The sequence below is a fragment of the Chaetura pelagica genome, unplaced genomic scaffold, assembly GCF_000747805.2.
Source record: "Chaetura pelagica isolate M959 unplaced genomic scaffold, ChaPel_1.0 scaffold53, whole genome shotgun sequence".
NCBI lineage: Eukaryota > Metazoa > Chordata > Aves > Apodiformes > Apodidae > Chaetura > Chaetura pelagica.
In genome coordinates, this window is record NW_009952880.1 from 2,148,648 (window position 1) to 2,171,408 (window position 22,761).

The 22,761-nt window shown below is 38.1% G+C and overlaps 1 protein-coding gene across 2 annotated transcripts in view; it reads right to left on the reverse strand.

Moving 5' to 3' along the window:
• Positions 1-416: 416 nt before the first annotated feature.
• TRPS1 (trichorhinophalangeal syndrome I) overlaps positions 417-22,761 on the reverse strand; it is a 180,348-nt gene continuing 158,003 nt past the window's right edge. For both annotated transcript variants that reach the window (XM_009995352.1, XM_009995354.1), the window contains exons 5-6: positions 8,130-8,252; positions 417-1,687 (exon numbers count right to left, since the gene is read on the reverse strand). In XM_009995352.1, the coding sequence (XP_009993654.1) occupies positions 626-1,687; positions 8,130-8,252 (1,185 nt within the window). In that variant the 3' untranslated portion in view covers positions 417-625. The remainder of the gene's footprint in view (positions 1,688-8,129; positions 8,253-22,761) is intronic.

The following is a 22,761-nucleotide window of genomic DNA, read 5'->3' on the forward strand; positions in this document are numbered from 1 at the left end:
GCCAGAAAGAATGTAGTGATAAAATGGTAGCTAAAAATCAGCTGAGTGAGAAAAATCTAGATGAAATTCTGCTAAAGCTTTGAGGACAAAGTAATCCTAAGGCATGTTGCAGGGCAGAAATTAGCCCAAATTAAAGAAAAGAAAATGACCTTTTAACATCTGTATATTTAACAAGTCTATTTCTTATATACAATGTGCATATGTTCAGTATACCCCTGCAGCAGTATATACATATACACATCTTTGCACTCTTGCCAGTTATGTCTCTTACACAATAGCAAAGGTATTAATTGTCCGGTAAAACTTTCTCAAGGTTATTCGCCATGATTCACTGCATTCTGGCTAGCTTTGGTGGGCCGTGTCCCATGTCATTATCTTCTCTCCCTTCTGGCCACCATCCAACTGTTCTTTTTATCTTGGTAACCCACTCATTTGAAAGGGAAAAAAAAACAGAAAAGAAAAAAAAAGGAAAAAAATGAAGACAAAAAAAAAGAACAAGGGATTTAATATTGGATAAGGCATGCTCTCTATATGAAGTGCTTTATAGGTCTTCACAAGACATTACAAGCTATTGAATTCCCATCAAGGAAACCTATTTCTGTTTAATTGTGCTAAGTGCTAAGGTTTACTCTTTAGGTTTTCCATTCTTTTCAGCTTGTGCATTGTTCCTGTGTAGGCCCCTCTGGATGTGAGTTGTGAAGTCATACTTGTCCGTGCAAAGATGCTGGCATATGCTGCACTGGAAAGGTCCACTGTCACCATGGCAACTCATATGCAAAGCATACATCACTTCATCCAGAAAGACAATGCCACAGTGCACACACTTGGTAGAAAGTTCATCTTGAGTACTTCTATCAATTTTCTCTGTTTTTACTACATTCAAGGGACCTTCATTTTTTACATTTGGTGGTGCCTTACTCTTTTCCTTGGAGGCACCATTTGCAGTTGGCCCAGGTCTGGAATGCTTTATCGCCAAATCTAGAGGAATGTCATTGTCTGATCCGACAGCTGAAAAATGAGGAGGCAGATTAAAGGTGGGATAAGGCACATAGTTTTGGCAAGGATTTGGTAGGCCAGGCACATGACTCAAGTAGTGTGGATTCCCAGGAACAGACAGCTTATACTTACTCCAGAATCTCAGCCAGTCAGCTTCACTCTGAAAGTCATTGTGTACAAACGGAAGTCCAAAAAGTGGGTACTGGTATTTTTCAATAGGGCTTCCAGGTGGTGAATAGTTTGGATGTTTCGCAGGTCTCATGTATTTCTCTATTGGGCTGCCCCTCTCTGAGTTTCCTTTCCCTTCTGATATCGATGAACTGTTTCCTGGGTCTCCAGTACTTTCCTGAGGACTTTTTATCTGAATGTGCAAAGGTTGCATCCTTTTGTGAATATCCAGAGTTTGGCTGACCAATATTGGCTGCTGAGCAGAATGGCTTTTAGTCAATGAACCTGGGGCCTCATATTTACTGAGGCTCGGAAGCTGAATTTCTCTCTGATGACCTTCAGGTAAATGATCCTCTGACCTCCTCTCTAAGGGGCTTCCATTGACTTGTTCCTCACTGCTACCCCTTTGCTGTTTGTTTAGCTGCTCAGCCTGAAGTGCCTCCGGGTTAAGGCGCTTTCTTGTTCTTCTCCGAATGATCTGCTCACCATTGTTCTGCTTAATGATGTTTAAAGGCCTGGGAGTCTGCATGGAACACACACATAATGAACAAAAGGAAAAAGAGAAAGAGATATTAAACAAATCTGCAACACCACGTTCACACAAATTTATCTTTTCTTTTGTGAAGAGCTATATTATGAGGTCCCTTCCAACCCAAACCATTCTTTAATTAAAAGAATTTTGTGGGAATGACCAAATTTCAACCACAACACTAGCTGCTCACCCCTCATGTTAAAAAGTAAACTAAGCATTGGTTTGTTTTATCAAAACTAAGTCAACCACCTTAGACATACAACACCTGTTTACATAAAAAGGCATGAATTATCCAAGTTGTCAAAGCATTTATAACCACTTAATCCTGAAAAATTCTGGGGGACACATGCTAGAAGATAGTGCTGCGAGCTGGGGATGAGGTGGGAGATACATGGCCCTACGCAGCTGGCACCAAAGCAGGTGCTAGGCAGAGAGGTCTGCACAGATCAGACTATGATAAGAATTGGGTGAAGCTTTCCTTGATACCCGTCACCTTCTGACATGGACAGAAAATGAAAGGAAATATGTGGCTTGCTGACCACCAATGCTGTCACCTTGCAAAAGAATCATAGAATCATAGAATCTTAGGGGTTGGAAGGGACCTCGAAAGATCATCTAGTCCAACCCCCCCTGCCAGAGCAGGGTCACCTAGAGTACACCACACAGGAACGCATCCAGATGGGTTTTGAATGTCTCCAGTGAAGGAGACTCCACAACCTCCCTGGGCAGCCTGTTCCAGTGCTCTGTCACTCTCACAGTAAAAAAAAATTTTTCGGATATTCACCTTGAACCTCCTATGCTCCAATTTACATCCATTACCCCTTGTCCTATCACTGATCATCACTGAGAAAAGCCTCACTCCATCTCCCTGACACTCACCCCTTACATATTTGTAAACATTGATGAGGTCACCCCTCAGTCTCCTTTTCTCCAAGCTAAAGAGACCCAGCTCCCTCAGCCTTTCCTCATAAGGGAGATGTTCCACTCGCTTCATCATCTTTGTAGCTCTGCGCTGGACTCTTTCAAGCAGTTCCCTGTCCTTCCTGAACTGAGGGGCCCAGAACTGGACACAATACTCCAGATGCGGCCTCACCAATGCAGAATAGAGGGGGAGGAGAACCTCTCTTGACCAACTAACCACACCCTTTCTAATGCACCCCAGGATGCCATTGGCCTTCTTGGCCACAAGGGCACATTGCTAGCTCATGGTCATCCTCCTGTCTACCAGGACCCCCAGGTCTCTTTCACCTACACTACTCTCCAACAGGTCATAATAAGGGTTAATAAGGGTTGCATGTTCACTGTTGTGGTGAGTGGGATGATGGTGATTGAAAAGAGACTAAGATGGAGAAGAAAGTCCAGGAAAAATATTATCCCAAGCACCAAAATGTCTATCTGGGACTTCGGTACCAACTCCCCCTCCTATATCCCTCCTGTATTTCCTTCTAAATGCTACTGATGATGTACTAGTAAGTCCTGAAGGTGGGAAAAAAGGGTCTGTAAAGAAAAAAGCATTGAGGAAGCAGCAGAGGGAAGAACCAAGTGAGGACTTCTGTTTCCATTTGCAACTTCCCCACACCAGTTCAGCGTAGGTGGCCTATTTAGATGAGAACTGAAAATATTTAGGGACGTGGTTTAGTGGTAAACTTGGCAGTACTAGGTTAACAGTTGGACCTGATGATCTTTATAATCTTTCCCAACCAAAATGTTTCTATGATTCTACAATTATATTTTTGTATGAAGAAAAAAAAATAGTATTTGGAAGGACAGCAGCCAGGTCTTTTTGAAAAGCTCCTCAGCAGGAAGGACATGGCATGTGAATGAAAGATGGTGCTGTAATGTTGGTATGTGTCGCCCTACTGGGCAGATACTAAAACAACAAAAATGACCAAAAAGTCATCCAGTTTGGTGTGCTGGCAGTTGCCATCTGTCTCATCCAAATGCACACATAATCCTATTTTGGTGGGAGGCCAGAAGAGTGCTCCATACAGTACTCCACTGATAGGTTTATTTGGAAATTTTCGTTTCAACATTGTTTTAAAGTGCAGATCAAATTTTGGCCTACAGTCAATGCTCAAAACAATTTTTACCTCAAATGTAACATAATTTATATATATTATATATATATATATATATAACTTTAAATAAATTAAAAAACCATCCAGAGCTGGAAGATGGCTCACTCTAGTACTTGTAGGGATCTAGTTTCTCTAATGACTTGCCATCATTCTCTCCCCTTTCACCTATTTATTTCCCTTAAGTCAGCTCCTTCTGGACGGTTAACTGCATTTTAGGCAGTGCAGCTATTTGTTAAGATTTGACTTTCAATTAAAACTCTAAATCAGAAGTAATATACACTTTGATTTAGGTTTTTAAGAAGAAAAATTTAAACTTAGCAGAAAAACAGCACCTTGAACCAGTCTCCTCAAACAGATCAAAGTTGAGGCAAAATCATGGTTAGATAAAATGATAATATTTTCTGTGTAAATTCTATGCAAATAAAGTTTATAGTTTGCAGAATCAATGGCCAATTAATATGCTGACATGCTGTGAGATCTTGCAATGTTGTTGACATTGCTCTTATTGAAGTTCTATTTATACAATACAGAGTATTTTCATGTGGCTTCCAGATAACCTTTCGATAATTTGGAAACACCTTTAGTCTTACTCTTCTTGCTACGGATATGAAGCCTGATCCTGGAAACTGTTAAAAGAAGCATTTTCATACCTAAGATTAAGGAGCCTCACAAACTTCTTTGTAGCTCAGGCTCTTCCAAGTCACATGCTATTAGGACTTAAGGGCTGTAGGTCTAACTTAAAAATTCTTCAACATGCAAGTGATGGTACTCATCCAGCTAGTTTTTAGCTGAATAAAACAGACTACTCAGTGCAGTGAAGCTACCCACGTTTTTCTTAGGAAGTCACAGACAGAAATACTGTGTATCTAGCTGAAGCAAAGGCAGAGTAGCTGGAAAGTGTCTGGCAGAAAAGGACCTGGGAGCTCTAACTGACAAGCGGCTGAATATGAGCCAGCAGTGTGCCCAAGTGGCCAAGAAAGCCAATAGCATCCTGGCTTGTATTAGAAATAGTGTGACCAGCAGAAGTAGAGAGGTGATTTTCCCCCTGTACTCAGCATTGGTGAGGCCACTCCTGGAGTGTTGTATCCAGTTTTGGGCACCTCACTTCACGAGAGACATCGAGGTGCTGGAGCAAGGGCAGACAGAGGAGAGCAACGAAGCTGGTGAAGGGCCTAGAGAATCAATCTTATGAAGAATGCTTGAAGGAGCTGGGAATGTTTAGTTTGAGAAAGAGGAAGGTGAGGGGAGACCTCATCAGTCTCTACAACTGCATGAAAGGTCATTGTAGAGAGATTGGTGCTGGTCTCTTTTCACAGGTAGTTAGTGACAGAACATGAGGCAATGGCTTCAAGCTGCAACAGAGTAGGTTTAGACTGGACATTAGGAAAAAACTTTTCACAGAAAGGGTGGTCAGACACCTGAATAGGCTGCCCAGGGAGGGGGTTGTATCACCATCTCTAGATGTGTTTAAGGGTCATTTGGATGTGGTGTTGGTGGATATGGTTTACAGAACTTTGTAGAGTAGGGATGATGGTTGGACTCGGTGATCCCAAGGGTCTTTTCCAACCTGAACAGTTCTCTGGTTCTATGATTCCATTAGAAAACAAGGAACAGCACTATAATATAAATGGTCACATTCACAATTCTGGGGAGACAAGGGATATATCTTTCTATGTAAGCAAATGTGATTGTTGTATATATGTTTTCAGTGAACTGGAAGCATTTTTTTCACTAAATATATTCTAGTAATTGTCTGTTGGAATATTATTACACATTTCTTAGCATAGTTGTCTGCTTTAGGGGAGAGAAATGTGAAAAATCTGGCAAGTTACATGCAATTGACCCTTAGATGGATTGAACATTTTTTAAAATATGTTAAGAAATTATTCAAGGGTATCACAGAAATGGAAATGTGACTTACTGCAAAAATTACTATCATTTTAACATTTGTCAGTCACCACCATCTAGTAGTTATCTGACAGACAACAGATTTTTCTTCATATTCAATACAAGTTAAAAAAGGGACCTTAAAGATACATGTATTACTTGAGGTAATGAGGACAGTAGTTCTTGATTGGGATAATCCAATCAAAACAGAGCTATGAAATGGCTATAGGTGAATTTTATTGAGCTGTGTAGCATAATTTAGTTTAACTGCGTGGTTCATGGAAGGGAACAGTACTATTCCCTCAAATTTGTACAGTTTCAGACCTCTACATAATAACTGCATCATCCTAGACTTCTTAATTAAAAAACATATCTGACAAATACTTTAATTTTTCATTAAGAGATAGCTAGCTAGATAGGCAGACAAATAAAAGAAACTGTCATCTTTCTGGTGCCAGTCTAAAGTGCTTCCCTTTGCATGGGACTGCCTCAAAAGGTGTTCCAATGGAGAGATTTGCTTGATTACTTCAGACTCAAACTTACAATGGAGTTGCTATCTTACCACAGCAGAGTGAAGGCTTAATTAAATTCTTTGCATTTGTTTGGTCAAAGTTCAATTGAAGATATTAATCTCAAATGTCCGTTGAATGACAGCTTATAGCTGTGCTTGAACAGTGGAGCTAAAGATTGTGTCAGCTTCTCACTTTCTAGATGCAGAAAATAAAGTTTGATATTGTATTGCTAAATATTATTGTTGGAAGTGCACAAGTTTGCTCCTGTTGATTCATGAGAATTACCTGAGTTACGTGTTTGAATTTAAAACTGATTCTAGTAGCTTTTATCTATTCAATATTTTATCACAGTAAGGTCCAACACTATCGTTTAGAAAACTATATTAAAAATAGGGAAAATGTGGGGTGTGAATGGAAGATCTACCAATAACTGGACTCAAACGTCAAATTTATGTTAAAAAGCCAAACTGTCCTTAAAATCCTTGTGGATCTTTTCCACTGATTAACTCCCTTAAATTAGACGTTGTGTCTAGAACTTTGAGTGATCTCCAGGAAGGTACTTTGAGCAAAACTCGGCCGAGATCCTGTCCAGAGGTGCACTAGTCCACTTTTCCAGCTCAGATGTTATTTGACTGTCTGGGTTCTGGACTGTTCTGGAGCTTAAAAACAGTTATTGATCTAAGAAGACAGCACACAGCAAACACAGCTAACCTGTCAGGCTAGTGATGGTTTTGCTGCTTTCAAAAATTGGAATGTTTTTCTTTTTTATTAAATGGGCTGGCTGAACATGATCTTCAGTAAACAGGACTGTTACATGGCATGAACACAAGACCAATGGCAACATTCACAGAAACTACTAATTGATTTAGAAGCTTATGCCTAAAATTTAAAGAGAAATAGGCATAGGCTTGGGACTTGGCTTTACAAATTGGGAGTCCTAATAAATTTGAAATATTGAAATATCATTTCCTAAGTGCTTTTTTTTTTTTTTTTTTTTAAGAAATTGGGAAGAGAATTTCTGAAAAAAAGTTAGTAAAAATACACACTCTCAATCACAACATAGATTTCTGATTTGGTGTCTAAGCCTGAATTGTTATATCGACTTGGCAAACTCCCCAAGGCTGTCTCAGTTTCTATTTCTGAAAAATAGGAATGCTTCTTAACTTCATGGGCATGGTGAAAAAATTAATTCATTAGAGTCAAATTTTGGTCACCTGACTGTTCCATAGGCTTCGATTAAAGATAGCAGGGACAATATTTAACTACTGGGTCTTAACCTGAAAGATCTGGAGCATTTTGGCACTGATTCAAGGACACACTTAAGCATGGCTTTTCTGGACCTGGACCAGACCATTCAACATCTTTCAGGATCAAGCCAAGTGTGGTAAGATAAAAACTAATATAGACACCTCATGATTATTGCTTATTCACTGCCTGATCCTGAAGGATGGTGAATCTTCTCAACGAGCAATGAGTGCCATCAAGTGAGTAACTTCCTTGTTGAGTTACTTCAGAATCCTCCAGCAGACTATAAGAACTGTAGAAAAACAGACCAAAACAACCTACCACCCCGTATCTTCATGAAATCTTTTTTATTATTATGATTTATTTTTTTTTATTACTAACATGAGGGCTTGTGCACTTAAGAGACCTTTCATCACAACACATTGTATGCCTTTAAATGAAATTCCCAGAAAGGAAATAATCTTCCCCTTATTTTGTATCAAAATAATTAAATGCATCACTGGCGATCTCAAACACATCTACCCACAGCATCCCAGCCTATTTCATAATGAATCACATCTGATCCCAAAGTGACCATACTGCAAAACCCCGCTAGGAAATTAACTGCAGGCCAGGGAGTGGTACTGATCACACAACCAGTCAAGACCACAGCTGCCCAGCTTAGCTGCATAACCCCTTTTTTTTCTCAACAAACCAGTAAGTTCTTCCTACCGAGTGAAGCTTCTGGTAGAGGCCACACGCATTGCATACATATCCACCATTTGCATTCTTTCGCCAGAGAGAGGTCTTTGTGGTCAGGCAATTGGCACAAAAAACACCCGAGCCTCTACGTCTCTGAAATAGGGAAGAAAAAAAAAAAACACACAGGAAAAAAAACAGGTCAGAGGTGAGTCACATGAGCTGCGGAGTTAGGACAAATCAACACAGGAGTTTTGTCTCTAGACTGGCAACAATGACAATATAAAACCACACTGCCCATAATGAGGTCAGGTTCAATTGTGCTTAATAGGCACCACTGATTTTCATTATAATTAACCCTAGAGTGATGGATGAGGTGTGTGAAACACCAAAGTCTTTTCAGAATAACAGCTTTAACTTTTTGAACTTCAGGTTTTGTGCATTTAATGATGGCTTCTAAACAGCAAATTCTGAAAAACCCCTTTGGAAGCTGACACAGAGCATTCTGTAAAACTCTCCTGGTTTGCTCATTGTACTTCACAGGAGATGACTTCTTTTTATTTTGTTCAATTTTAAAGTACGATCTGTAACAAGAATTCTGAAAAACCAACACTTCAATTAATTACAGTTTGTATCTGCATCATGCTATTTCCTTTAACAGAGATGATAATTCATTAATTGAATACATGATATTCAGTTCCAGTCTCACTTCGGAAATTGGTATAAGTTACCATATGTTTCCCACCGCCCAGCAAGAAAGAGGAGCAATCTCTGTCAAACAAATAAAACTGCAGTATTCTTAATGAGACCTCTTTTCAACTTCACTTGAAACCCCAGAAAACAGTATCTCATCAATGGATAGAATTTTTTATTTTATGTTAATCAAGAAAAGAAAGGCACAGTTAAACTTTCTAAATACATATTGATTTTTAAACAGACTGAGCTGTGCATTTATCAGCTTTCTTAATGATCCAGGAATATTTAAAAGTAGACACATTTATGAGTATTGCTTGTTAAATTCTTTCTATGGACTAATTATTTCACTAAACTTCTCATTTAAACAAAGTGAGGCTGTGTTTCAGGGTACAAATACTAATAAGCAGGAAACAGAATTATTTTGCTGAAAAGAAAATCTGGATTTCAACTCTACTTCTTTTTTGAAACCTTCAGTGTCTAAGATAAGAATGACTGAGTACTGAGAAAAACAGCCTGGGTGAAAACTAACTTTATTATAAATTAAAAATTACTAACACTATAAGGCAAAATTTCAGGCTTTCATAAAATTTAAGTAATTTATTTAACTTTAGTCCATACTGTAGAAGACTGGTGTTCATGCCAAAAAAATACAATGGTTATAATTGTACTCTGATACATTTCAAATGGAAAGCTTTCTGCAGACATAATTTTGGCTTCAAGACTGGAACACTTTCTTGGCATTGAAAGGGCATTTGATTCATCGGGTGTTTCACAATGTATCACTAAAAAGACCTGGTGAGCAGCCAGTTCCCTATAGGGTAATTTTTCCATCCAGATGCAAGTGCTATCAGAGGCCCTCGTCAGCTAAACTAATTATGATCTTGCATTTGCTGATGCCTGCTCACTCTAACGTTCGACATCCTCCATTAATCATCAATACAAGGAAAATGAATGAAACATAAAGAAACAAGGGCTGGTAAGCTCTACAGCCATAAAAACCTGAAATGAGTGCAATAATTTAACAAGATTGGGGAAATATTTTTAGTGAGCACAAAGTCAGGCTAACAATTGCCCTTTTAAACCAAGAACACAATTTCATTAGTACAGCAGGTTGTGCTACTTTAAGGTGATACAATAAAATCAAGCCTGTCATCAAGATAATCTCTCTCTCACACCCTTCCATCATTCCTACTTTGTTTCTTAAATCAGAAGCAGTAATGTATAATGTTTTTCTCTATTTGACTATGGGGAGAACTATATGCTAGCTAATGTCCTTCAGCAAACAACTGACTAGTTGTGTATATGACATGCAGCTCACTGTGAAGGTGCGCTTGCCTATATGCAAACTGAAGCTCCCAACTCTTCTTGTGGTTGTATTTTTTGCAGCTTCATGTGGCTGCTGTAATATTTTCCTCAAGAGTACAATAAAGCTGCACTAAACTAACCCAAATTCAGTCTACTTGAAGGGTGAAACTTTCCAAGCGGAAATGACTGTACATGGCCAGGGTTTGGATACAACTCCAGAGCTGCTCCTTTCCATTCCTACTTTTTGTCTGTCAGCCTGTGGCTTCTTGGTTTGGTGTATTAACCAAGTGGAGACTTAACCTGAGTCATTCTTTCCACCCTTCTACTTCTGCTTGTGTTCCTTGAGTTTGGGATATACCCTCTACCAAGTCATGGAAGACTTAAAATACAGAGAATGATCTATTTTATACTCTGCATTTGTACACACCTGAAAGGTGACATAATGTATAATAACACTGAAGTATTCATTGAATGTAATGGAACTAGTGGATCTTTAAACATTGACTAAAGTAACTAATTTTTTTCTCTCTTTTTTAAAATAAAGATCTCATTCAAACAGGACATTAGTTGCAATGAAATAATACAACGACAATGTAGATTGGATGACACCAATCTACATAGTATCTAGTAAGAGCTATATGTATAAAAGCCCCATACCTGTGCTTATTTAATGCAAAGTGTGTATATTCATCTTACACGCTCTTCTAAGAATTGCTTATCTTTCTTTACCTTCTCTTATTTCTGTATTATTTAAGTAAATTACATGATAATCAACAATTATTATTCCCCTAAATGTTTCAAAATAGATCACATAAAATAATTAATTAAGAATTAAATATCCTCTGAAAAAAAATAAATGCAGTTAATTTGCTGAGATTCTTGGTTACAAAACAGCTTTTTACAGTAGGGACAATAAGCTTTAGAATTGATTTTCTGAGGTGAAACAGGACTGTGACAGAACTGGACTAAATATTATTGACTCCCAGATCCCACCAGACACAGAACAGACCTGCTTGTCAAAGTACACCTGAGAAATGTTGATGATGTGGGCAAGAAAAAACAGAAGCTATTTTTAAAAGCCTATATTTCCTATAGTCCTCTTCTCTTAAACTAATACAATTTTTTAAAACAAACCAACCACAAAAAAAAACCACCAAAAACAAAACCCAAAAAACCAACCAACCAAACAAAACAAACAATCAACAAACCAAAAAACATGGGTCTTTACTTCCCATATACTGAGTTTTAGAGAAGTTACTGGCCAACAGAAATTATCTAATTTTTTTTTTGCGTTAAATTTTATTTAGTCACGATACTTCAAACTTTTACTGTAAGAGATTATACTTCTTCTACATGAGTCTGTTTGGCTTTGCATACTGAGTGTATGTACTAGGCAATAATAATGGACAATATTGCTAGTTTTCTAGATAGTCCTGCAAAGGAACAGGCAACTTGAGCTCCAATTCAGCAAAGTCTGTGCAACAGCTATGGCCCACGACCTCCATAAAACTCAGCCATGTGCTCAAGTGCTCTGTTAAGCACCACATTAGCTAGCATTTTCAAGAAACATGTTATGGAATCCTTTGCTCTTTTTCAAATGTGAACCTATACTTATCATAGCAAAATAATCTCTTAAAATCAGCCCAGAAAACGTAAGTAGTCAAGAGAGGGTTTGAGCCACAGATAAAAAGGTTTCAGTCTATGATTAATGCCACTAGCACTAACTGGAGTTATCCATGAAAATTTCCTATACAGCCTTGGAAGAATCAGCCAAAAGGGTCTAAATAAATAAAATATGCATCTACTAAGTTAAACTTTAATCATCTGAAGCCTTATAACATCTACATTGCAACCTCAAATCCTGAAGAGGTCAGCACAGTGAAGTGCCTGGCTCCCATTCCAGTTACTAGGTCTGGGCATTCATACCATGGTTGTCTCAAATAACATTGGGCTGAAATGTGGCACATGCTTTTGTCAGCCCAGATGTAACTTTTTTTTTTTTTGCTTAATTTTCTTTTCTTTTTCGGTACTGAAAACTTCATTTAAATCAGCTCAGCTGTTTAAAATTTGGAGATTGGCCAAAACTGAGGGGGTAGGGGAAAGAGGGGATGTTAAGTTTTTCAGATAACTTTTTACAAATCTACAGTCATAGTGGCTTTGCTCTGGGGGAAAAAAGTAAGCACAGATTTTAGTATTTTATTAGTAGCAAACCAACAAGTGGATTATTATTCTTATGTAGCTACGCTATGATAGTTTGTAATTATTCACTGAACAAGTACTGCAGATCTCTCTACTGTTTTCCCTCAGTAAGAACCATGCCGAAAGCATGTAATTGCATAACAACCCTTGATATGCAGAGTATTTACTCACATTTTTTATGGTTTCATATCTTGACCATTTCAAATTGAACAAGTCTGAAACTTGGTGTACAGATTGTCAAGACCAAATGCCTAATTCTTTTAACTCTTTAAATGATTTTCACTAGTTACCAATATTTCATTTACACAAGGAAATTATTAGTAGTGCTTTCTGCTAAGCAATGAAAATGTATACTAACATAACAAGTAATTAGCTCAGGCATCTTAACAGGATCAGGCTCTTGTTTTTAATAAAAAACTGGTTTAGGTTTTCAAAAACTTACTCCATAGTATACATAATTTCAAAACTCGTAGCTGTGTCATTACACTACACAGTAAGAGAAAAAAAATTTTAAAATGTTCTGAACTTTCAGCTATTATTTCAATGGAATTTCTTGTAGCAAAATCTGAATTGTAAAAGCACAGCCAAAAACACTGCTTAGGAACTGTAGCTTTTTAGCTAGCTAGACTAAGCAACAGAGCCTGACACTCTGCTAGTGCCAAACACATCCTGTTTTCAAAATTTCTGCCAGAAGATGCTTTTAGAAACTCAAATAGGCTTCACAAGCATGAGCCAAGTATTTTTCTTACATCACCCTCTTGGTTTGGACACAACAAAACTTGTCTTTTTGCTGATTACTTTCACTTCCCCATCACAAAACAAAGATACGATGAAGCCTGAGTGGATTTTTTTACTATGTCTTTCCTTACATATCAGAAACACGTTGTAATTGCAGCCCCAGAACATAAAGTGCAGAGAAATCATAAATACAACTCAAGAATAAGCACATGCCTAACCAATTTCCAATGACAAAAGTCGGGGGCTACAACCGTACATGCTTCCCTGAAGAAAAAAGGCAAAATGCTGACTCTGGATGCCCTGTGGCAGCACAGCAGGTACAAAAGGGAGGTATCAGGAAACCTGAACATGTTCTGTTAAGTATGAGCCAGGTGACTTGCTGTGGAGAGGATCAGCAGCTGGTCCCATACCTGCAATCGTCCGGCTGCTACCACGCAGTTTAGAAAAATTTAATACTCTCATGTTTACATCTGCATATGTTGCATTTGCACTGCTCTGAGTCTTTAGGAGTTTCTTGTTTCACACCCACTAGGTCTTTTCAGGTATTGTCCTCCTTGTATGAGGAGGTATTTAGTTCTTGGAACTTGGGTGAGGTTCAGATTTACTGAAGCTTAAAACCTGGTCAGCAAGGCAGCATCTGGAGTAAGTGTTACTTTCTGCTGCCTAGGATGGGAAAAGAATCTTTCAGCCCTCCTTCTTTTGGCTGCAGAGGCACTCAGACCTTTCTGAATGTGTTTAATCAAAACTGCTTTCTCTCTCAACTGTGAAAACAGCCACAACTATGTCCCTGTAAAGTTTCACATTTTAAGATTTTAGTTGCTTTTGCTGCAACTACGTCTAAATTAAAATGAAAGTAATTGGGTTTTCTTCCCTTTATAACTTGGACAGCTTTCAGGAATACACCAGGCAAATTTTCAGCCCCAAAGCAAAAGTTGTCAGAAAAAGCAAAACACATAAAGCAGAGTGTTAAAGAAAAAATTGTTTTCAACCTTAACTACGAGTTAACAGATGCCTCATGAAGTCAATTTAATGTGCCAAATCCGAACTCTTCATCTAAGACATTTTCAAGAGCAATTACATTAAAGAGCTGTATTTGAAAGTTGCATAAGAAAGAGGTTAGGAAAGGCAAGGTAGGAAGAAAGTAAAAATGCCAAGAGGAAAGTTAAAATTATACACCTAATTCATATAAAAAGTTTAGTGGGATTTTTAATGCTCTATTGTGACAACATCTTTTAACAATATATCCTGTATTACAAACTTTTAATTAGTGGAACTGGGGGGATGGGAGAGTCTGTGTGTAGAGGGGGAGAAAAGCAGACAGTAAATTAAACATTACTACTAGCACAGCCTTCCAGAATCCTACCTGCGGTCTCTCAGGGAGAGTAAATATTCTAATGTGCATGTAAACTGCAATTATTTTTTATCAGCAGCAAAAATGCAGATGAACAGATTTTGCCCAACCATTTGCAGCATTTCCCTGCATTCTGTAAAGCTACCTTATAGGCAATGGCATCCACTACTCAAAAAACCCCCACAGAACACCCAAACAACAGGCGGCAAAATACCATGTCTTTGTGTCCTAAGCAAGAAGAATTCAGTAAGATATTAGTTTAGGATATCATGATACTAAAGTAAAACAATTAAATTATTAAAGTAAGAAAAACAAAGCTATGCAAATATGTAACTAAATAATTGGATCTCTTCACCCCCATCATCTCCTCACCTTTATTTCCTCCCTCAAGCTACAGCTGACCCAACCTTGCCACTGAGCTGGAAGGGAACTGACTTCAGACAAGACCCACTTTCAGCAAGAACCTGAGCTCCACATGCAGGAATTTACCATCACTTCAATCATCCATTAGGAGCCACAGAGAAATGATGGGATCACATAAGTAATCACAATATGCTTTACAATGACTTAAGAATTTTCATTCATTTCAGCATTTATCAATGAAAAACATGTCGTTCACAGTTTATCTCCTTGTTAATCCAAACAGGGATGGAAGTTAACTTCAAAGTTTCCCACTCAAGATCTGCAGTGGCACAAATATGAAAAAGTAAAACTTTTCCTGCAGGCTAGATTTCCTTGCGACAGTTAGTGGTGGTTGATTTTTAAACACTGTGTGTTAAAATATATGTGATCCTCTGTTGGGCCAAATACATATACACAGAATAAATAAATACACTTATAGATATTTACGGTATGAGGCATTTGTAATGAACACTGAGAAATATTTTCTGGTGGAACTATACGTTAATCTGGTTGGCAAGGAGTTAAATATCTACCTAATTATTCTACACGATTTTTTAGAAGGCAGTTTTGTTAAACCATTTTTTACTAGCTATAATGTATTTTTAAGGTCTTAACGTTAAATTTACACAAGCTGATCATCCTTATATCTCTTCCACTCCCTTAAGCAACAGCTGCAACATTATGAGACGATATCCCTTTGGGTATATTTTGCCACTGACTACAGGCAGTACAACACAGACCTCCATGGAGGCAACCCAAAAATTAATTTTAAAATTTTATTAACACAAAAAAAAAAAAAAAGGGGGGGGAAAAACTCAAAAAAACAAACAAACAAACAACAAACAAAACAACCCAAACCCAAAAAAACAAATCAAAACAAAAACATACAAAAAAACCAAAACCAAAAACCACAACCTGGAAACCTGCATTCCCTGCACAATAATGGTGTAATTTTGCAGCAACTCTATTCTATTCAAGAGGAATAGAAATTCTGTCTCCAATAACTCACCAAGTCAATTACACAGCAAAGTAGTGCAACAGGCTGTCCCCCATCAAACAGCACACATACATGATCTCCTTCTCAATTACCAACTTGTCTGCATTGCCATCTGTAAAAACAAACTCATACCTTGTGCACCCAGTTTCTTCTATTGCACTTCCATTAGTGGGACTGGCTAAAGCTACTCAAGAAGAGAGCCTTGATTATCTTTGCTGTCCCCCAAGTATAACACCATTTTTCTCTCTTCCACCTGTACACTGATTCACGGTAATGCATTATCTCTACTGAGGTGTGCCCGTGAGTATTTGAACTTCAATCTGCCCGAGTCCTGTTTTCTTTTCAAAGTTTATCACCTAACACAGTAAAAAGATGCCAGCAGCATCTCTCAGCATCTTTACCAGAATTATGTTTGTATTGTAACAGGTTTTATCAGTCCTTTTTAGTAACTGCTGCAAAAATAGCTAATTTTTTGGCTGAACTTCTTCCCAGTTTTCTAAATCAACTTGACAACTCAGACAATTATAAAAAAATGCCTATACAAAGAAATAAATTTTTAAAAAAAGATTAATAAAATAAGTCCAACTTAGGAATAACACTATTCCTTATTAAAAAAAAAAAAAAAAAAAAAGTTAGGTAGATGCATTAGTGCACATAAGCAGGACAGATTGAACCTGGCTTAGTAACTGTCATCCTTGTCCCTAAATAATATAAACCTTCCTCCACGAGCACTTTGCTGAGACAGATTCACACAGCAGCAGCAAAGCTCAGTGGCTGCCCGAACGCCCAGAGCTCATGCACACAGATCGCTGCTCCTTCCCCAGCGCCGCGCGCTTCCAACACGCTCAGCGCCAGTAGAGAACAAATCTAAGTCATTACGAGACTCTTGCATTTTTTCAATTTAGAAACACAAAATTAGACTCCTTCTGATATGTAACTGGACTAAGCACACTGAAAGAGACATTAAGAAATGCTCTGGAAGTGCTTCTGACTCTTTAATTTCTTGGCATATGGGAAAAATATCCAAACCTTGCTTGTCTCAAATGGGGAATCTCAATTAATAGTTAGACTTTGCTATAGACAGAATCACTTTCTAAGATAAAGAGACATTTATAAAGGCACCAAAACATAGAATTAGGTGCATAAGTGCAGGCCTCAACACCAGAGGATTTATGTTCAGGAAGGCACCCCACGTATTCGTTCTTTCATGAAGTAATCTCACTCATCTAAGGCACAGATAAGAATGGAGCAAAGATACATCCATATTTCCTTAAACACTCCTAACTTTGACATGGTAGAAGAACCAGAGTGCATTTCCAGATCTCAGCTAAGAGCCAATATGTAACTGTACATGTGATAGTAATTGAGGGTCCCAATCCCACAAGCACTCTGCTGCAAGCATGAACACAAAGCTGCTGGAGTTCTCAGCTTCTGGCATCTGTTCCCACTTCCACAGAAATCAGATGGGCAAAATTAAGTTTTGAGGGGGGAAAAAAAAAATCTCAGACTTTTAAAAAACATTCCCTGACCTTATTAAAGTCCACGTGATCTCTATTTATATAGAAAATGGCTTAGAAAGCCAGCAGCTGAGAGGAGAAACTCTCATTTGTAGATTTTGGCTGAAGGCTGCTAAAATCAGCAGGGGAAAGGCTCCTCAGGGGTAAAAGTTTCAAAAGCCATTAAGTGTCTCAGAAGCCTCAGTCTCACTGCCTTTTGATCACCTACATCCTCCCAAATTTGCACCTCAAATCTGGAAACTACACTGGAAGAATAATTTCTAATTCAGAGTTACAAAATAAGGATCTAAATTTTTCATCCAAGACTAAGAGAGGAAATGTCAATTAGGCATCTACTTCTTGGTGAAAACCAGTGAGGTAACATTTACCTGTTACTTTTACTTAAAAAAAAATCCCCTTAGGGCTATTAATTTTAATTACAGAAAAAGTATAACAAGAAAACATTTCATACGGGCAGCTATAGCTTAAATACTTGATCAAGAACTAAAGTAACTACAGTTTGAGTCTCCTGCAGTCCCCTTGAGAAAGCTGTTACTAGGTTGGGATCCAAAGTGGACTATGTCCACCTATTATTTTCAATATGCTTATGACTGCAGTCTCGCTGCAGATCTTGTTATGTGCTGCTCCTAGAATGGTTTCCATTCAGAAAAATCAACATTTGCCAACCCATACCACACAATTACCATAGTTATTTCCTATAGTGAGCTTAGGATAGAAACTGTGGTCTCCCAGATACCACGGCATGGTAAATATTGAAAAGTAGTGGCCTTTTCATAATGGACATTTTTATCTAATCCAATCCATTCCAAACACTACCAGATAACAAGATGATAAAGCAGAATCTGTATCTAGGTGGTTGGTTCTAATATAATCATCTTACTCTGTCCTGTGATTGCCCTTTCAGCACAAATATTTGATGGCTTCCTTTTAGATAGCTTTAGGAAATAAAAATGGCCTACAGCTCTGATCTACCCCTACAGCTACCTAGGGAGGCATCTCCTGAAACAGAAAAGGGGGGAGGGGGTGGAAGAAGGAGAAGAAAATAATAAAAAAAGGAAAGATAAAGAAAAACAACAACAACAAAAAAAAAACAACAAAAAAAAAACCAACAACAAAACAACTCTTGAAAAACCCCCACCATGTGTGTATCTTTTAAAGCTAGCTTATCTAAAAGTGCCAAAAGTCTTCTGGGTTACATTAGGCAGAGCATTGCCAGCAGGTCGAGGGAGGTGATCCTTCCTTTAGTGAGGCCACACCTGCAGTTCTGTGTCCAGTGCAGGGCTCCCCAGTACAAGAAAAGCACAGATGTACTGGAGATAGTCCAGTGAAGGGCCACAATGATGATTAAGGGCCCAGGCATCTGTCATACAAGGAAAGGCTAAGGGAGCTGGGAGTCTGCAGCCTGGAGAAGAGAACAGGTTGCCCAGAAAGGCTGTGGAGTCTCTGACCTTGAAGACATTCAAAACCTGATGAGACACAGCCCTGAACACCCTGCTCTGGATGACTTTGCTCTGAGCAGAGGGGTTGGATCAGATTAACTCCAGAGTTGCCTTCCAGCTCCAATGATTCTGTGAAGCTTTATTCAGTGACAGGCTGTAGATTGCTTGTAACCTTTAAAATTAATTTATATTCATTTTAGCCTTAATTCCTATTAATTTGCCTTGAAAAATAAATTATTTTAAATGCCATGTCTATAAAAGTATTAAAATAGACCAACATCCAGGCTGAATGATACAGATTGCAATCTGTAAAACTGTATAACTATTAAAAATGGAGAAACCTATTTTTAAATTTGACCCTTAATAATTTCAGAAGGTTTATGAGGAACTGAGTGAAATTTCTAAAGTAGGTTTTGCAAAAATAATTATTTATTTGCTCTTTCCTTTCAAGACTCTAATACCTACTTGTAAATGAGGCTCAATATAGGGTGTTGTATAGCTTTCCTTAAAAATACCATGAAGATGAGGAGAGGAGAAGAGAACAACTGTTCCACATTTTGGAGACATTTATCCTTAAATAGTGTTTATGTACTGCAAGTATCCCTTCCATAAACAAACCAGGTCTTTGGAACAAGTGAACACAATCTCTGAAGAATCTTTACCAGCTTCTATTTCTGGTACATGATGCACTGAGAATTTTAGGCCAACATGGGCATATGGTCTCCTAGTTTGACAGGAAACATTTCACGGAATTCAAGACAGAGCCACAGCCTAGTAACTGAAGACCTTAAAATCTGTGATATAACACAAGGTTGGAAAAAAAATTTAAAATAAAGGAAGTGTTTCCTGCAGTCCCCTTGAGAAAGCTGTTACTAGGTTGGGATCCAAAGTGGACTATGTCCACCTATTATTTTCAATATGCTTATGACTGCCGTCTCGCTGCAGATCTTGTTATGTGCTGCTCCTAGAATGGTTTCCATTCAGAAAAATCAACATTTGCCAACCCATACCACAAAATTACCATAGTTATTTCCTATAGTGAGCTTAGGATAGAAACTGTGGTCTCCCAGATACCACGGCATGGTAAATATTGAAAAGTAGTGGCCTTTTCATAATGGACATTTTTATCTAATCCAATCCATTCCAAACACTACCAGATAACAAGATGATAAAGCAGAATCTGTATCTAGGTGGTTGGTTCTAATATAATCCCCATGAAAGTTTCTCGATAGAAAATACATCAATATAATCTTAACTGCGTATTATGGTTCAAACAGAACGTGTTGTCTAACTCAGAAGAGAGTTTAAAACATCAGAGAACATGGCACAAAACAATGTAAGAAAGGCTCAAACATGTTCCCGAAGGAGAAGAAATTAATAAAAAAAGGAAAGATAAAGAAAAACAACAACAAAAAAAAAAAAAAAAAAAAAAAAAAACCAACAACAAAACAACTCTTGAAAAACCCCCACCATGTGTGTATCTTTTAAAGCTAGCTTATCTAAAAGTGCCAAAAGTCTTCTGGGTTACATTAGGCAGAGCATTGCCAGCAGGTCGAGGGAGGTGATCCTTCCTTTAGTGAGGCCACACCTGCAGTTCTGTGTCCAGTGCAGGGCTCCCCAGTACAAGAAAAGCACAGATGTACTGGAGATAGTCCAGTGAAGGGCCACAATGATGATTAAGGGCCCAGGCATCTGTCATACAAGGAAAGGCTAAGGGAGCTGGGAGTCTGCAGCCTGGAGAAGAGAACAGGTTGCCCAGAAAGGCTGTGGAGTCTCTGACCTTGAAGACATTCAAAACCTGATGAGACACAGCCCTGAACACCCTGCTCTGGATGACTTTGCTCTGAGCAGAGGGGTTGGATCAGATTAACTCCAGAGTTGCCTTCCAGCTCCAATGATTCTGTGAAGCTTTATTCAGTGACAGGCTGTAGATTGCTTGTAACCTTTAAAATTAATTTATATTCATTTTAGCCTTAATTCCTATTAATTTGCCTTGAAAAATAAATTATTTTAAATGCCATGTCTATAAAAGTATTAAAATAGACCAACATCCAGGCTGAATGATACAGATTGCAATCTGTAAAACTGTATAACTATTAAAAATGGAGAAACCTATTTTTAAATTTGACCCTTAATAATTTCAGAAGGTTTATGAGGAACTGAGTGAAATTTCTAAAGTAGGTTTTGCAAAAATAATTATTTATTTGCTCTTTCCTTTCAAGACTCTAATACCTACTTGTAAATGAGGCTCAATATAGGGTGTTGTATAGCTTTCCTTAAAAATACCATGAAGATGAGGAGAGGAGAAGAGAACAACTGTTCCACATTTTGGAGACATTTATCCTTAAATAGTGTTTATGTACTGCAAGTATCCCTTCCATAAACAAACCAGGTCTTTGGAACAAGTGAACACAATCTCTGAAGAATCTTTACCAGCTTCTATTTCTGGTACATGATGCACTGAGAATTTTAGGCCAACATGGGCATATGGTCTCCTAGTTTGACAGGAAACATTTCACGGAATTCAAGACAGAGCCACAGCCTAGTAACTGAAGACCTTAAAATCTGTGATATAACACAAGGTTGGAAAAAAAATTTAAAATAAAGGAAGTGTTTCCTGATAAAATACTAGAGCCAGTAGGAGCATGCAAAAGCATAAGAAAAAGGAGAATCATGGTAATTGGTGTGCAAAAAGGAATACTCTGAATCCCTTATTAATCAAGTTTAACCTCATTAACTAAACTGTCTTAATTTTTAATTTATTTTTTTTTAGGAGAAACAAACATTAGGGAAATTTTTTTTTTAAAGAAAAACAAATAATAAACAATATTTACTTCAGTAACTTTTACGCAGGATTTGTGACTTTTCTGCCTTTGCAGCCCTAGGAACTGGTATGTCCTCTGTACTTTCTATACTAAACTTTCTATTTAAGAAAGTGGTTTTTAAATTGCTTAAGACACCAGCTTCAAAATCTGCATTGTCAGAATTGCTCCTACAGACTGCATTTCACTGGAGGAATTGTTTCTAATGCAAGTGGCAGGGTGAGCTTACTGCCAGGGGCAGTCATTCTCTTAAATGGCATAAGCCTGACAAGAGCAGTATGAAAGAAGCACGTAACTTAGCAGGGTTTTCCATCATGAGTTCTCCACGGCAAGGAAGAAATGAACCCACCCTGTCACACACTCAGACTTTAGTTCAGAGCACTAAATGAAGGCCTGGAAAACAGCACTCAAAAAATTAAACACCAGGCTGGAAGGAAAGGCACAGCAAAAACCCTCCTGCTACCCCACAGTTAACTTATTTTTCACATCTTTCATTCTTAATTGAAGCTGACTGTGCAGCAATGCCTTGTAAAACCAGCCCTCTGCTCCCTTTCTCAAGTGGTATCAGTGAAACAGCTCCACAGCTTCACTCATAGGCAACTGTGGCTGCATCCATGATGTAACTGGAGAGGCAGAGACCACTGGGTTGCCTGAAAGTGTTCCTGTGTTAGTGCAGACATAGGGCACTAGCTCAAAGAGGAACTGCTTGGTCCTGTTCTACTGATCAATATATCAGACTTTGCTATTGAGGCAAAAAATGTCAGGAAACGAGTATAACGATTAATCTGATCGTGAAACAAGAGTCCAGGAGGCCCACGTATACACCTCTGAAGTAAAAAGAAACCTTTAAATTTAGACATGCTCTACAAAATCACAGCTGCTACTAGCTCACAGGCTGAATTCAGAACCTTTAGGAGTGAGAAGGAAAAATGCATATGCCAGAAAGGAGCACATTTATAATGACATGCCATTTCTCTAGGAGAAAAAAAAATAGTCTTCCATTTCATTGGCATCTTTGCCAAAAGCCCTCTTTCAGGAACTGAAAAGAGAAGGCCTTTATTTCCTACATATATTTTATAGGAAACATTCTTTGGTTCTGTGTCACGGACTAGGATTTCACACCTTAGTGGCTAGTCGCATGGAAATGGAGATGGCTGTGGAAACTGCATGGCTGTGAAACCCTGATAGTAAAATCAGCA